A 14,807-nucleotide genomic window follows, 5' to 3' on the forward strand; every position below is an offset into this window, starting at 1 on the left:
TCGGAGTCATAGAATTTAATTTAAAACAAGTGATGACTGTTTGGGTCATCACAGAGAATTTTCTCGGACTCGAGTAGCCCTTGGGCTTAGTAGTCGAGCTAGTGTTTGCTCGAACTCGAAATAAAGATAGCCTTTAGGCTACATAGGTAGTCCCTGAGTGAGAATTTTCTTGAACTCGGGCAGCCCTTGGGCTTAGTAATCGAGTGAGTATTTGCTCGAACTTGAAATAGAGATAGACCTTAGGCTTTATAGACAGCTCCCAAATGAGAATTTGCTCGAACTCGGGTAGCCCTTGGGCCTAAAGGCCGGATGAACGTTTGCTCGAACTCGAGATAGAGATAGCCCTTAGGCTTTATAGATAGTTCCTGAATGAGAATTTGTTCGAGCTCGGGTAGCCCTTAGGCTTAAAGGTCGAGTGAACGTTTGCTCGAACTCGAAATAGAGTTAGCCCTTAGGCTTTATAGATAGTTCTCGAATGAAAATTTGTTCGAGCTCGGGTAGCCCTTGGGCTTGGTAGTCGAGTGAGTGTTTGCTCGAACTCGATTTGTAGGCTGTCCTTGATGACTTTTGACAAATTAATTCCCGGTGCCTTCGCCCTGATACCAATCTCATGACATAAGCGGTTGAAGTGATCGAAAAGTTGCTTTTTGTAAGATTCCCAAAATCATTAATTATAGGCGGTTGACGGTCGGCCTTTTGGCTTCCTCAGCACGCTTAAACGATCTTTATAAATAGATGAATCCCACAATCTTTCAAACTTTATTCCCTCAGTGCTTCCAAAGTCTCATTTAGACTTTTCCAATTTCCTTGAACTCTCCCTTCTTTTTACTAACAACATTTTTCATCTTCTTGGATCCACCGCATAGTGATGGCTAAAACTTCCAAATCTGTTCCTCAAAAGGAAAAAACTCCTTCATCTTCCCAATCGACCAAGAGTAAACCGGTAGTGCCACCTCGTATCGAGGAATTCATCCCCCCCGCCGTGTGAGATAACATCCGATTTCAAAATCAAAAAACCTATTTCCACGCCAGGCCGATGCGAGCCTATGTCTCGATATATTTGTTTGGTGAAGAGGCCGAGCTTGATCAAGTAAAAGAGGATTGCGAATGGGACAATAAGGAAATAGTGATTCCTTCCTCTGAGGAAGATATCACCACATACAAAGCGGTGTACTTGAGTGTATATACTTACCCGTTTATACTGGGCCCTGCAATTCTGACCCAGGGTCCCATAGACCCGGTTATCCTCGACTTTTGCCAACGGTATCGAGTGACGCACGGCCAAATCTACCCCTCCTTCTGGCGCATTGTTTACTTAAACAGGTTCTTTTCGAGACAAATCGAGGGGATGTCATTCACCCTCGATCATTTGATCAGACTGTACAGTCTCCGACTTTATCGGGGGGGCTTGATAAAGTTGCAACGCCGATCCTTAAAATCTCTGTTTGCTAGTATCGATGAGGACAAAGACCGTGGGTGGATGAGCCGGTTTGTCCGAGTCAAGACCTCCGATCTCATTCCTGCTGATTGGATGTCGTTCCCCGAGGAGTGGAACATGAAGCGTGAGTATACCCTGTTTCCCTTTCTTTTCTCGACTTTATATTCTCCTTTGACCTAAACTCTTTACGATGGTGTAGCTGCTGCTTGGTTTTCTGGTGGGGTCCCGGACCTCGAGGGCTGGGTCCGAAAGCTGGCCTATGCCTCCTCTTACTCGGAGCACTGCTGGCGAGATTTGGCCAAAGGTCGATGGGAGGCAAAAAACCATGGTGAGTTCTCTTGTTCGTTTTTCAGTATTTCTGTTACGGGACACTGATCTTGATTTCACGCAGGTCTTGGGGACGCCATTGAATTGAGGCCGGCTCCAGCTGGTGAAGTGGAGGCTCCGAAACCTCCTAAAGAAAGAAAAAGAAAAAGGGAGACATCTGAAAATCCCCCGAAGCCAAAGAAAAGCGTGGCTAGAAGGCCTAAGGCCGATACGGCGGCCTTATCTCCTGAAATGACAGAAGAAGATGATGATTGCCCGTTGGTAAATCGTAAAAGATATGATGCTGATGCTTCGAAGCCCACCGAACCAGCGGCGGCTGATGAGGCCCACTCTAGAGCTGAAGAAATCTCCGAATGGAGTTCAAACAAAGTCCCCGAACCATTGTTCAGGAAGAAGGTGCCTCGTTTAGGAGATCATTATGAGGGCGAGACCGAACATCCTGACCCCGAGCCTTTTCAGATAAAAGAAAATGCCCCGAGCGGATCTCTCGGGGTGATCAACGTGGATGATTCTCCCCTGGCCCCGAGTTCTCCGAGGGGCAAATCCGGGAGGCTGTGAACATGAGATCCTCTAGAGTGGGATTAAACCATGAAGGGCACGACATCTTTCAAGAATGCCTTGTAGGGCTTAATGACGGCCCCGACCCCGATGCTTCTTTCATTTTTAATGAGGCACGTAGACTCTTTAAATAGGCGAGTTTTCTGTTTATTGCACCTTTGTTTTAGCTGTTCCGAATCTAACTTTCCTTCCTTTTTATGAAGGCTATGGCGCTCCATAAGAGGGCATTTTCCAAGTCCCGAGATGATCCTACTCGGTGCGAGGCCGAGCTTAAGAAGACTTTAGAGGAGAGGGACGCCGTAAAAGCCTTATATGCTAAGAAAGCATTGGAGATTCATGATCTACGAGCTGAGTTGGCGCAGGTGTGCCAAGATCGAGCCGAGTATGTCGAGAAGGTAATATAGCTCTCGAGAATCCGTTACGTACTTGCTTTGTTTTGGCGGCTGACACTTTTAATTTCGCAGTTCCAATAGAAGGCCGATTTAGAGGCGCAATTTCGTGAGGGGCTTAAGATAAAAGAAGCCGAGGCCTTGAGGTGGAGGCATGGTACGGAGATCTCGCCTCTGAGAAGGAAACTTTTAAAGAGCAGTTAGCTTCGCTCGAATGCCAACTTCGAGGTGCGAAGGAGGAGAGTCTAGCTCGAGGCCTCGAAATCGAGGAGCTCAAAATCAGATCTGCTGCTGAGTTGGCCAAGGCTAAATCCGATGCTGCAGCAATTATGAATCGTATCGAGCTGATGCCGAAGCAGCTAATGCTCGGGCAAAGTAGATCTCTTCTACGGCGGAGGTTAAGTTATCAAGTGCCCTCGACCATGCTAGGAGACAATCACGGAGGATGACCCTCGAACAGATACATGCTCGCGGCTTCGATCTTTCAGCCAATATTGAAGCGGAGAAGATTTTGGAAGAAGAGGCAGTCGCTCTGCTTTCCGATGAAGATGATTCAGCCAGTGCCTCTGGGAGTGAAGGAGACGGGGATGAGGAACCCGAGACCTCGAAGATATGATCCCTGGAGATGCAGCTGCAAAGGATGCGACTCCGAAGTAGTTTTAGCTTACTTTATTTTGTTTCCTTGTATGCCTCCCTTGTGTAAATATTTCCTGTAATTATCTTTTGGAGATATGAGGGGAACTTTGAATCTCATCTTTGGCTAATGCTGGTTTTAACATTGCTTATAGTCAACATTGCCTTTATTTATGGAAAATTTCGTTTGAATGGCTAGTCCGAGGACTGGTTCGGGGTATTATAAACCCTTAAATCTTTATTAGGTACAATAATTTTCAAGCCGAGTTTTAAATCAACTCGTTGTGGGCTTGGGATATTGTGAACCTCGAGTCCGAATCAAAATGAAAGCGGAGTCTCAAACTATAAGTTTTAGGCCCTTAAACCTTTCGAGGTTGGCCTTTAGGCTCTTATATATCGGCCCTTAGAATCTTATATATCGGCCCTTAGGCTCTTACATATCGGCCCTTAGGCTCTTATATATTGGCCCTTAGGCTCTTACATATTGGCCCTTAGGCTCTTAAACATTGGCCCTTCAAAACTGGAGGTGCTCCGGGTATCTGGTCTACCCGGGAGTTGTAAGTTTCCACCTTTTTATCGTTATCTTCTATCTTCTTTTCTCCAGACTCGATTCTTTTAGTCAGTTCCTCGAGCATTTTCATGATCGTGGGGTCAGTCCCCAAGCCGCTTTCATCGGGCCTTTCCACCACTAGCTCATGCTANATATCACCTGGAGGCTGACACCTCTTTCTACCAATCCCCGTGTTTCCTAGCCTCCAGCTCGGGCTTCCCTGTGTGCGTTCCTTGCGGGGTTTGTGCCTGCGTCCGTGTTTAGAGCGTTGTGGGAGCTGATATCAACCGGCTCCACATTTGGCACTCCCTCAGGGTTTCGGGTGATACACCGAGCCCTATGCCGCTATTTTCTCCAAGTCCCTCACTGTCGTGAGCAGGCGCATTTTGTGTGCTAGACATGATTAAGCCTGAAATTAAAGAATCTTTGACAAGAAAAAGTGAAGAATAACGTGTGTTATCAGAAAACTAGCACTAAAACAATCACTAATATCTTTAGCCCCACGGTGGGCGCCAAACTGTTTAACCTCGAAAAATATGAGTAACAATTAAAGATAATTTGTGGTTTTAAAGATGCGTGATATATTCTAATACTAGTGATTATATGAGTAATATTGAGCTTAAGTAAGAAGAAATAATGAACCAAATCAATGTTATCAGAACAGTAGGGGCCTCGTGCTCGTCTATCAGGGACCTTGAGGTCAGCTAAGACCAATAAAATATGAACAATAAAGTAAAGGTAGTAAAGCTGAAGAACAATTGCTGAGCACGTTAAACAAGAGAAGAATAAGAATGTTCTATTGCGGTGTGAATGATCTGTTCTTTACAAAATGATTGGGGTCCCCTTTATATAGGAGGAGAAAATCCCCAATATAGTACCTTGCTCATAAAGATAAAGAATTCTATTGGTACAGGTGTATAACGGCCTAGTACGGACCTGTACAATTTCGTGCAACCCTTATCCTATAATTAATGCCCAAATCCACGTGTCCCTGAGAAATTCCCGCTCTTTCTTGATTGACTTCGAGACAATGCTGCCCTCAATGCAGTCCGTGCCAGTCATTCGATCAGCTTCCTCGAGGTAGGTGTCTCTTAGCCGGATACGACACCCACTCCGAGTCTCCCGGACTCGGGCCTATAGCCTGATTTAAGACTTCAAAATTGTACTCCTCGATTTTGACCGTATACAGACAGTTATATAATCCAATACCCTCCTACACGTAGTAGTCCACTTCTCCAGTTCATATATTCCCTATTTATTAATTAGTCTGCCTCTCGGCTTACCAACAGCTGTTATGGCTTCACACTTTTATGTATCTCTCTCTTTTGTTCAGTTTGGAACTTAGATCTCGAGTTGATGATGAATGTCTTTTTCTAACATTCGCTTTTGAAAGACATCGAAAAAGAGATTTGGAATGACACTATATATATATATATATATATATATATATATATATATATATATATACTTTCAACTAAGACTTGCATGCAAACGCCAACTCTAGGCTGTCCTCAACTATTACATTTAATTATCTTCTAGTTCACATGGATAGGTCCACTGCAGTCTGCATACTCATGTGGCTTTACAATAGAAATTAACGACTCTTACCTATAAAAAACGACTGTTACATCATCTCTTAATTCACTGATAGGTCTATTGCATGTACAATTGTAGATATTTGTTAACATCGATCTTAAATCCTTCCATATTTTATTCATATTTTTGTTAATATATTTATTCGTAGTAATTCCACTCCCTCACAAAGGAACGACACACTAAGTAATTAATTCAATACTCTACTATTACTAGCAATGGTACTGGACCATGCATGCTGCCTTGTAGTATTTATAAAGTTGGAGTTTTGGTTTTCTTATGTAGTGCAATTTCCTTTGCAATTACAATTGAGCATGGCGCTGACCATAAGAGTTGTTGATCTCTTTGTTCTTTCTTTGATTATTTTCTTGGTTATTCAAGAATATTCTCAGAAAATCGATTCACAAGTACTAATGCTGCAAGCTCCACTATTGATAAAATGCAAATTTGATAAATATATCAGTTTGGTGACTCACTTTCTGATACAGTCAACTTCATTAGAGAGAGCCTCATTGGTGCTCAATCAATATATGCAAGACTTCCTTATGGAATGGATTTTCCAGGGGGACCTTCTGGACGTTGTTCTAACGGCATGCTCATGATTGATTTCATTGGTATATAGTTTTTTTTTCTTTTTCTATGGTGATACTTCATTCTCTTCTCTGCTTACGTTATCAAGAATATTGTAAAAAAGAAGAAGTTGATTTTAGTTAAGTACACTAAAGAGCCGTCATTTGGTTTAGAGATAGTCATATTGGGATTAGGTATGTAGTGATTTACATTCTTATTCCATTCTATCTCCTAGCATAACTTATGCATGTAGTATTTACGAGAACAACAAAAGTAAGCAATACTCCTACAAAATAATACTGGACTTTAATGTTGGGATTAAATCAGAGGTGGAATGAGGATTTAAACCTTGTGGGTTTGGGATTGTATTATTTTCAGTTACTAGGTTCTAAATTAATAATTTTATACATATGTAATGAATTTTTTAAAATTAATATAAGGTGTGAACAAAAGCTATTGGGTTCGGCCGAAACCGCATCCCAACACTCTGGCTCCGCCCCTGTATTAAATCCCTTCAAACCTCAACCATAGGACACCTAAGTACATACACTTTTTACATTATCTATGTAGTTCGGCCTATAATGGTTTTCAGACTACTTACCATTTTTATCAAGTTATTAATCGCTAATGTAAAATTTATTATAGAGATTATCTATGATAGTATATATACTTTTTATACCATTAATGTATGGAACTTAAACTCTAAAAAATTGATACGTAATGGAAAAAGGTTTTTTCCCTTTGCTAATGAAATACAAGTCTTCTTTTTTTTCGCAGCGTTGGAATGTGGTCTTCCTTTACTAAATCCCTACAAGGATGAGAATGGAAATTTCACACGTGGTGCAAATTTTGCAGTAGCATGAGCTACTGCTTTACCAGCTGAAGTCATGGAAAGAATAAGATTGTCGATTGCGGGACAAATAGTTCATTAAATGTGCAACTTGATCGGATGTCTTCTCATTTCAAAACCACCTTCCCCGCTGGTAATTAATTACTAGTTTGTTAAACACTTCAAGGAAATTAACAGCAAGTAGCATTAATTTTTGTGTTTTGTTTGTCCTGCTAGGTTGCCGAGAAAACCTAAAGAACTCTCTTTTTCTAGTTGGAGAAATAGGAGGAAACGATCTTAATTTTGGCTTATTTGAGGGTAAAACGGTGGAAGAGTTGAGAATCATGGTCCCAGAAATTATTCAGACCATTATTAATGTTGTTAAAGTGAGTTTGCTTTCACTTTAATTTTGGGTTAGCCTTTAAGTTATTAGAGAATGGTTCTTGTATTTGAATTTAGCTTGACATTTTACAATTACTACGTGACGAAAGGTTTTCTAGTTACCACTTTAATCTCTTAACTATCTTTTTTTTTTTTTTTTGAAATTCCTAATGAATTCAGAGGGTGACTGGTTTTGGGGCAACTCGAATTGTAATCCCGGGCAATTTTCCAATTGGTTGTTTACCAATTTACCTAGTGCAATTCATGACCAATGACACAACTGCCTACGATGAGTACCATTGCTTGAAAGATTTAAATAATTTGGCAATCTTCTATAATCATACCTGAAGAAAGAGTATCCAAACATTACACTGATTTATGGTGACTACTACAATGCCTATTTGTGGCTTTTACAAAATGCTGCTAGTCTTGGTATGTGCTCAATAATCAGTTTGTTATTATATCATTTTACTATAAGTGGCAAAGTTAAGAAAGGCATATGCATTTACAAACTTCATCTTGATTGAAATACATTGCAGGATTTGACAAAAACTTATTACAGAAAGCTTGTTGTGGATTAGTAGATTACAATTATGACGCAAGTGCAATGTGCGGAGCTCCAGGAGTTGTAGCGTGCGCTAACCCTAATGTTCACATCAGTTGGGACGGAATTCATTCGACACAAACAGCATATAAATGGTTGGCAAGATGGCTAATTGATGAGCTGTTACCCAAACTTAAATGTCAAGTTTAAATTCTTACTTATTGTTAGCATATTCAAATAAGATTTCCTTCATATCTTTTTTTCTTCTATTACTAGTTACGGGCTAGCCAAGCTTGAATATAGAAACTGGTGTTGGAGCACTCTGTATTCTTCGAAATTTTAAACATTTTAAGTACAACAGGTTGATCTTAGCAATTAATGATCCAGCAGAAGTGTCCCTAGTTGTAATTATTAGGGGCGTACGTAAAGTTTTTCGTAAGCGTTGTCGACAATTTTAAAAAGTGAATAAATAAACAAATATAAAAAGTGATATTATATTTTTTTTAAAATTAAAATTATCTCAATGAAATGCAATATAACTACAATATTATAACTTTCCTCATCCAGTTTTACTTTTTGAATTGTTTTCATAAAGCATCATATGGTACTACATTTTTTTTTATATAAGGCATCACACAACAACAAACAACAACAACAACCCAGTTTAATTCCATCGGTGAGATCTGGGGAGGGTAGTGTGTACGCAGACCTTACCCCTACCCTGGGGTAAAGAGACTGTTTCCGATAGACCATCGGCGTCCCCCCCTCCAAGAACTCCCTACCTTGCTCTTGGGGTGACTCGAACTCACAACCTCTTGGTTAGGGACGGAGGTAGTGTATGATTAACGGTTCGGACGAACCCAGTAATTTTTGCTTGACCTTGTTTTGTATTAGAAAATTCACTAAACATATATAAATATTCAACTGTGAACCCAGTGACTAAATGAGTTATGAGTTTGGTGGCAGGTTCGGAACCCATAAACTTCAAATCTTATCTCCGCCTTTGCTCTTGGTTGGAAGTGGAGGGTGCTCACCACTAGAGCAACCCACTCATGTCCAACATATATATCTTCTCTTTTTCCAGTAGTATCTCAGTTAACTCATTGATAAGTCATGAGAAGATTAATTTGATAAACTGATATATAAATATATCTTCTCTTTTTTCCACCAGTATCTCAGTTAACACAGTGTCGTACCAATCGCCAAGGTTCACTATATAGTCTTGCTTGAACTGGTAGATATATATTTATTTTTCCCATATACAGTGGGAAATAAGGTCACTAGTTAACTGTTACACGAATTAAAGACCCAAAAAGAAAATAGGTACGCAAACAAAACAAGACAGATCTAGATAGGGGGATAGCAATTATTTGAACGTACACTCAAACATTGACATGGTGATGTGATCACACAAACAAGAGATACATTTTTGCAGTAAGCAGCAAAGCCAACTGCAAAATTTACCATATTTAGCTAAGCTAGTCCAATTCTTCTGTCTTTATTTGTCAGTCACTTTTGACAAGACCAATCCCCCGGTTTAGATGTAGGCTTACACCTAATGCACAACGAACCGTCACCACAATCAACGTCTGATCCGCATGGTCTATTGCACGTTGTTCTTTTACCAACTTGAACAAGTTTCAGCTCAATCACTCCAACATCCATGCCTATAATGTCTCGCACTGCCATTACTTGCACTTTTGGTGAGCCAACTGCATATATATATAGCCAGTACTATTAATTTTAAAAAAAAAAAAATCAGAAAAGACACATGCTTGTATAAATTTAAATGGCGATGAAAGAAGGAAGGTAAGGTTATCTACCAGTAGTTGCAACAAGGACGGCAATCAAGAAAAACGCAAATTTCAGTTGTGGAACCATTTGTGATGAATGGGGAAGAATATATTTTATGGTAGTGTTGTTATCTCTTGATTAATAGTTGCATTTATAGCCACCCATTATAGTAAAATATTCAATTTTATTTGATATCTTTAGAGACAAAAAGTATCTAGTGGAACTTATAATAATGCCATCGTAGCATTAGTTAAGCATTTATCAGAGTGGGTACTGTGAGACAAAATAATCAATCCTGCACAATGTCATCACGTGAACATGCAATGTTTTGATTTAACAAATTTCTCACCATTTTCAATTCTTTAAATTCAGCAGAATTTATGAGTTAAATGTTTTTAAATGGGAAAATAATCCCGGGAAACGTGCAAATCTGCAACAGCCCAACCCACTTGTAATATTGTCCGCTTTGGGCCTAGACTTGTCCGCTTTGAGCCTAGGCTCGCAGGTTAAAATGCGTCACTAGAGTCTAAGGCCTGTCTACTTATATACCCAATATCTCTTCCGTGTTTTGTCGATGTAGAATTTGCCTAGGGTGTCACATATTTAGGCCTAGGCCCGCACGGCTATAAACCGCGTCACTAGAATTTAAGACCTGTCTACTTATATACCCAACATCTCTCTCGTATTTTGTGGATGTGAGATTTACCTAGGGTGTCACATCGGTCTATATAGGGGTGCAAAGCATAACTCGAAAAGAAGAAAACTTGTATCCTACATGGTTATACGGGTACATTGACTTGTTTTTTCTGTCAGCCCTCTCCCCTCTATATCTTGGCTTGTATTTTTCTTGAACTCTTTTGAGTACAAGTATTCCATGACTTTTATATCTAAATTATGTCACAGTTCTTATTTTATGATAGGAAAATAACAATTTGTTGCCACTCATATGCATTCAATGGATCGCTTTCCTAATGACAACTCATGAACCCTTCAAACTCCTCAGGCAATTTGAGACAAATTCAAGAAGAATAGATAAGCTAACACAACGAACTTGAACAATTGATAAGTCACGAGAAGACGCTCCAATGGCATTGCTGTAGGGGAGATGTGAAAACAAGGTGACCACATTATTACATGAAATTTTCGTAGAGATGGAAGAACATCCCTTAGATCTCCAGTTCTTTATTGGACATCTGAAATTGCAAACATAAGAATATGTAATAAGCAACAACATGACTTCTTTTTCACAACCTAAATTGGTGCACAAGGAAACCAAAAAAAGGCCTAGGATAAGAGGCGGGAACAATTTAGCAGAAAAAAGCCTGAGGAATAACAACTCTTTGCTTTTCCGTGACAATTGATTATAGATTACCTAGGAGCTTTAATAACCAAAACCCGGAGAATGAACGAACGTAAGTTGAAGATGGGAACCTGGAAACTATCTATTTAGCTCTTTTGATGGGTCGGTATAAACACTCCTGATTCTTCTGCCAGCTTCTTGTAAGCATTTTGCAGTCTCTGTGTTATAGGTCCCACTCGACCGTCACCAATTATACGTCCATCAATCTTGACAACCTGTCCATGTAAAAACATTCAAGATAGCTCTCCAGTATGATAGTAAATCAGAAAAAGTAAGTTGCATGCCAGAATATCTGATACTAAGCGACATGTCAAAAGGAAGGTAAGATTCAGACTCCAGTATAGAGAATTGGAACACTTTGAGTGATGAGGATAAGTGACGATAGTGAACTCTTTCTTTATCATTATCAGCAATGTATTCCACAAGAGATGCAATAGCATGCTCATTATTGTTTTGTCAGAACTTGTTATTTGTTAATGATCCTGGGGGGAAGGCAGCTATTCAGACGGAAGACAATAATGATCCAGGTGTTTATGTATAACCCACAGACTCGAAATAATCTACTTTGAAAGGCCAAACGTGTGTGAATTGGGATTGACACCTAATTAGAAACCAAGCCAAGGTTTCTCAGGTACTAAAAGAGACGAAGTGAAGAAACTTATGAAGGAAACAGAAGCAGTTCTGCATGACTGAGTCAGCCAGATGACCCGAAAGTTTTAAATCAATCAAAGACTTTTAACATACCGGGCTAAGCTCCCCCATAGTTCCTGTTGTCCACACCTGCAAGAAGTGCAAGATTCATATTAAGAGGAAGCAAAAACAGAAAAATGACAAGAATCATCAACAGTGAAAATCAATAGTGGTGGTGATGATGGTCATATTAGTCAAAATGAAGATCATGACGAGAGAAGCTTCAGCTTAACACAAACATTTCTCAAGACAAAGATAGCAAGAAACAACTAAAACCAAAGAAGAGAGGGGATCTCTAAAGCAAGAAGCATGACCGATAATACAACAGAAGAAGCATACTTGTGCTGGAATTAACGTTGCCAAAAGGGGTTCTCCAAGCACGGGCAATATATGCCCTCAAATTAATGATTTAAGAGTTGTTAAACAGCGCAGTACAAGAATATCCTAATTACTTCGAATGAGAAAACAACAGAATGACAACAGCAAGAAAGTGGGCATCTTTCATGTATAACGATTGCCTGGACCATAAAGTGGGGAAACTAAACTTTCCTGAGAATGCTTAGATTTAATGTCAAGCGTAAGAATAAGGAAGCTTGTATTTCGAATATCATTGAATTCAAGAAAAGAATCCAAATCGAAACCAGATGAGATGAGAGTCTGAATCATAGTTGCCATGGAATGGTTAATCCCCTCATGATTCATGAATCATACATTTGGTACAGTGGTTCCCTAGTCCCTCAACATAATATACACACAATTATCAAAGTTAAATTTAGGCACCAGCATGACACTACTGTTAACAAAATATGATTCAACAAAATGATATTGTGACACTAGGCACCAGTGTTTTATTTTCCACTTTTTTCTCTAAGTCAATGATCTTGTTTTGATAGAAACAAAATAATTGACTTGGAGAAGAAAGGTTGGAAGCAAACCACTGAGCACAATGATTTTGTAAAAGTTGTTGGTGTATATATGAAGAATAAATATTGAAATTAGTGAATTTACCCCTAAATAGATGCAACCTCTTTTTACTATTTGTATTTGTTGTTATGCAAGCTTTTTGCAAAGAGATGCACAGTAAAGAGGTTTTCACCTGATTTTTATATTCAAAACCAAATATTTTATAAAACTGCAAAAAAGAAAAGGGCCACAGGCTTCCCCAATATGGGGTTTTGTGTCTGTACCAAGATAGACTATCAGTGCTACCCCAAACATTATTGCATTACTGCTGCTGTATTCAATTATAGCACAGATGTTATAGATGCTTAAAAAAAGGTAAAAAGCTAAAGAAGCTCATTAGGAATGGTTTCTCCGGACAATGGAGTAGGTTGAGTTGTGTGATGAGAAGGATGCATACACTAAATGCTCCCTAAAACTAAATTCTTCATTTGATTAATTTCGTAAGAAGCTGCCTTTCAGTAATGCTTGCAACAAATTTCCTAGGCTCGTCAAAGAAGAAACTCATAGTTAAGAGTATACACCTCATCGGCAGTGTGAAATTCTGATAAGCTAATTCGTCGCTCCTCTAAAACTAAATTTTCCTTCAGCACAAGCTCCATGACCTGAAAAATGGATTATTGATCATCAAGCAGACAACTCTGCAAATTAATTACTTCATCAAAAACTAAAAGCCCTGTAATTTAGACCCATGCCACTCTCGCTGCATTTGTAACAATTAATAAACACATCGGATGGTTGCCAACAAAATTATTTTTGATCCTAAAATCCAATAGTCATCTTGAAATAAATTGGGAAAGTAATACCAAGAATCCATCACTAAGACATCTTCGTATCATAAGTTGGTCGGCAGCAAACAGATATCATTTCCTAAAGCAGTGCTTCCAAACAAAATATTATATAATGTGGATTAACATGGTAAGATATTTTTGGCTTTCCTGATGGTAAATTGAAAATTAGATTTACAGCTCAAATAGTTCAGGGGCATTAATTGTGACAAAATCCACATTTTCTGACAGGAGAGAAACGAGATGGAATTTCAGAAAAGAATTGCTCAAAGGAAGAGAAAAGGGGGAGGGGGAATTTTCTTTCTTTGTTTTTTCATAAAGTAAAGTAAATTTTATTATGACTACCAAGAAGGTACTGCAAGAGTACAAAACAGGAGAAAGTTAACACTTTCTCAACAGCTCGTCAAATTCATAGAGTCCAAAAGATCAAAAAGAAATCTTCCATATCCCTATCCTTGCGCCAAAAGAAAAGACTCTGTAAACTCTATCTTTCATATAAGAGCGTTGCTGTGTTTTTCGTTCAAGCATCTTTTGGCTCTGTCTAACCAAATAGTCCACATGAGAAATAAAGCTACTGTGTTTCAGTCTTTCAGATCTGTTTCTCCTTTTCGGGGGGTGGTGGGGTGGGGGTGGGGATGCGCAACCATTTATCGCCTGAGTCTGGAAAAGACTGGGTTCTGCTCCAATTAGTTTGGGCAAGAACTAACTTTGTATATGTTAAATGCACTAACACGACTGTTTGTTCAGAAGGGGAGAGAGAGACAACAGAATATTGAACACAACAGAATGATTAACATCAAATGAAAAATCTTCTGAAACTTACTGTTGCTCTTGTTATGCCAGGAAGGCAATAATCAGCATGAGGTGTCACCACGCGCCCTTTCTTCACTAAGAACTGCAAAGGGTAAAAACAGAACTTTTTTATCGAAGAGAGGAAATTGACAAGAAACGCGAGATTTGATGGTTGGTTATAAAGCAAAAGAAATGCTCAAACCATTAAAGAGAACTAAATGACCACAGAATTGTATAACGCTTTTGAGTTTCGTGGCTATGCCACCAAAAGCAGGAAGAAAGTACAGAAGAAAAGGAGAATTTGTTAGACAATACATGCAATGGGCTTCCCTAAAGTGTGGCTTGCCTCCTGAGGGATACAGACTGGGAACCTCAGAGCAAAAGGAACTATAGGACGTGACTGAGCTTACTATATTTGTAGCATTAGTTTCTGACACGTAGCCATCTTTATCAAGCATGACGGCATCATCAGCCCCAGCATTATTTCCTTCTATCTGCACCAAATGAGAAATTGAAGTCAAATACAACCAGGAGACCATGCAATAAATCATAGTATCATACAGTGTGGTAGTGCGACAACTGCAATTTCTAAGGTATGTGCTCCTCCCTCC

General features: G+C 39.4%; 1 protein-coding gene and 1 pseudogene across 2 annotated transcripts in view; one reads left to right on the top strand and one right to left on the bottom strand.

The window, feature by feature from the left end:
- Positions 1-5,942: 5,942 nt before the first annotated feature.
- LOC109219317 lies at positions 5,943-8,141 on the top strand (annotated as a pseudogene).
- Positions 8,142-9,020: 879 nt separating this feature from the next.
- The window catches only part of LOC109219318 (branched-chain-amino-acid aminotransferase-like protein 1), an 18,050-nt gene continuing 12,263 nt past the window's right edge, over positions 9,021-14,807 (bottom strand). The window contains exons 15-21 of one of the 2 annotated variants that reach the window (XR_002066919.1): positions 14,607-14,690; positions 14,228-14,299; positions 13,141-13,221; positions 11,711-11,746; positions 11,038-11,181; positions 9,636-10,799; positions 9,030-9,524 (exon numbers count right to left, since the gene is read on the bottom strand). Coding sequence is in view for 1 of the 2 variants with exons in the window: in XM_019383752.1 (XP_019239297.1) it covers positions 11,053-11,181; positions 11,711-11,746; positions 13,141-13,221; positions 14,228-14,299; positions 14,607-14,690 (402 nt within the window). In the remaining variant the exon portion in view is untranslated. Of the gene's footprint in view, positions 9,525-9,635; positions 10,800-11,037; positions 11,182-11,710; positions 11,747-13,140; positions 13,222-14,227; positions 14,300-14,606; positions 14,691-14,807 lie in introns of both variants that reach the window. The other variant, XM_019383752.1, reaches the window with a different exon arrangement.

The sequence above is a fragment of the Nicotiana attenuata genome, unplaced genomic scaffold (genome assembly GCF_001879085.1).
Source record: "Nicotiana attenuata strain UT unplaced genomic scaffold, NIATTr2, whole genome shotgun sequence".
NCBI classification, from domain to species: domain Eukaryota; kingdom Viridiplantae; phylum Streptophyta; class Magnoliopsida; order Solanales; family Solanaceae; genus Nicotiana; species Nicotiana attenuata.